This window comes from Acanthisitta chloris, unplaced genomic scaffold (assembly GCF_000695815.1).
Source record: "Acanthisitta chloris isolate BGI_N310 unplaced genomic scaffold, ASM69581v1 scaffold9297, whole genome shotgun sequence".
In the NCBI taxonomy this organism is placed as follows: Eukaryota; Metazoa; Chordata; class Aves; order Passeriformes; family Acanthisittidae; genus Acanthisitta; species Acanthisitta chloris.
Window position 1 is genome coordinate 184228 of NW_008682198.1, and position 2362 is coordinate 186589.

Genomic DNA, 2362 nt, shown 5'->3' on the forward strand with positions numbered 1-2362 from the left:
CCACCAAAATAAAAGAACACACACTGAAGACTTACTTTGCTTTAAGTGTTTCCTCTTGGAAATTCCACTGAGGATCTTCCACTAGCTGCAGTTCTCGTAAAACACTCCCTGGCTTGTAAGCTGCATTGATCACCATGCTGAGAACCTATTGAGAGACAAAACCAACAGCATTGGTGGGTTTAAAAGTAGTCCTTGACCACACTGAATATGGTCCCAGGTGCTGCATAGGCAGGAGGAGCTTACAGGTGCCTTTTTATGTCCAAGGCTGCACAAGTTAAGTGCTAGATCATAGAATCATAGAATTTTAGGGGTTGGAATGGACCTTACAGATCATCTAGCCCCAACCCCCTGCCCCGGGCAGGGACACCTCCCACCAGAGCAGGTTGCTCAAGGCTTCATCCAGCCTGGTTTTGAACACTGCCAGGGTTGGGGCTTCTACTACCTCCCTGGGCAACCTGTGCCAGTGTCTCACCAACCTCACAGGAAAAACTTCTTCCTAATATCTAGCCTAAATTTCCCCTCCTTCAACTTGAACTCATTACCCCTTGTCCTATCACTGCAGTTCCTAACAAAACGTCTCTCTGCAGCTTCCCTGTAGCCCCTTCAGATACTGAAAGGCTACTATGAGGTCTCCACACAACCTTCTCTTCTCCAGGCTGAACAGCCCCACCTCCCTCAGCCTGTCCTCACAGGGGAGATGCTCCAGACCTCTTAGCACCTTCATGGCCTCCTCAGGACTTACAAGTAGAAGTCCCAGAGTGGATCAATGTGCCATACTGTAAATGACACCTGAGTGTGTTGTGGTAATTGCATTAAATGCTTCTTGCTAACCCCCAAAATCTCCTGCTAATCACTAATTTGGACTTTGAGACAGACCCTCTCACCCAAAGTAGACTTAATTCGCTGCATCCACAGTGGCTCAATTTAATCAAAAAATGAAACTACTTCTGAAGGCACAACCAGGTCATGCGAACCATTACTGAAGGGGAAATTCACACACACTTAAGGTCAGCAATATTCTTAAGCACCTGAGTGCTGTGTGCCTTGACTGTATTACCAGAATATTAATGAAGTCTCCACAAAAAGAGTTTGCAGGAGGTGTGCCTGAAAGCCAGTGTGTGTCCACTCTGTACAACAAAACACATGTGCCAAGCCATTCAATCCAAAATCACTGGGAATAAAAATGATTCCTACTATTAGCTGAGGGAATCTAAGCTTTAATAGTCTACACTTGGCCTAGGGAGATAAACACAAGAAAAACAAATCTCTTCACAGCACCAGACCGTGTGTTTGAACACTCTGCATTGTATGCACATGAATGACCTCACAGTGAGGCTGCACTGGGTTTGATCTAATTTAGCTCTTTACCTAACGCTTGGTCTTAATTCTTTGGGGGCCTGCAAATGATTCCAGTATGATGAGCATTAAGTTTCCCCAGCACCCATGAAACATAGTTCATCAGACATGAACAAATAACTAGGTCATACTGCAAAGACCAATGTGTTTATGTTTGGTGGGGTGGTTTTTTTTCTGCGCTGTTTTTCTTTTCTCTTTCAATCCAGCAACCTGAGGACTTGCTAGCATTTTGAAAACCTGGTAGAATTAATCATTTACAGGCAAGGGCTTCACTTAATGCTGCATAGGACTATGTAAAACAGCATCAGTTTGAGTTATTGCCTAGGTTATGCATTAAAAGTAAAATTTGATTTATTATTGGGCCCTTGGAAACATTACTCAAACCACTCTTCAAAAAGTCCAATTAGAGACACCAAAAGTCATGCCTACTAATAGCAGCAACATCTTATGCAGCTCTGATAATCTGTACATTTCAGGGCACTCTCTGAGGAAGGGCAGTAACACGCTCCTTACCTCACACACAAACATCTACCTACAGCTCTCCAGCTGATTCCCAGCCCATCAGAAAATCACTGTACTAGTTACTGAGCCACACTTATTCCATGACAATGGTTGATGAAAATTTCATTGGGGGAGCTTGACATGACCCAGCAATGTGCCCTGGCAGCCCTGGAAGTCAGCTGTGTCCTGGGCTGCATTCCCAGCAGTGTGGCCAGCAGAGTGTGGGAGGGGATTCTAACCCTCTGCACCACTCTCATGAGACCTCACCTGCAGCTCTGGGACCTCCAACATAAGGAAGATGTGGACCTGTTGAAGTTAGTCCCAAGGAGGCCACAAAGATGCTCCAAGGGCTGGAACATCTCTGCTATGGAGACAGGCTGAGAGAGTTGGGGGTGTTCAGCCTGGAGAAGAAAAGGCTCCTGGAAGACCTTAGAGCACCTCTGAGTACCTAAAGGAGCTCCAAGAAAGCTGGAGAGGGACTTTGGAGAAGGGCCTGGACTGACAG

At 45.8% G+C, this 2362-nt stretch overlaps 1 protein-coding gene across 1 annotated transcript in view; it reads right to left on the minus strand.

Annotated features, from left to right (window-relative positions):
- The window catches only part of SFMBT2 (Scm-like with four mbt domains 2), an 85893-nt gene that overhangs the window by 13432 nt on the left and 70099 nt on the right, over nucleotides 1-2362 (minus strand). The window contains exon 15 of the mRNA XM_009078434.1: nucleotides 36-145. Coding sequence (XP_009076682.1) covers nucleotides 36-145 — 110 coding nt within the window. The remainder of the gene's footprint in view (nucleotides 1-35; nucleotides 146-2362) is intronic.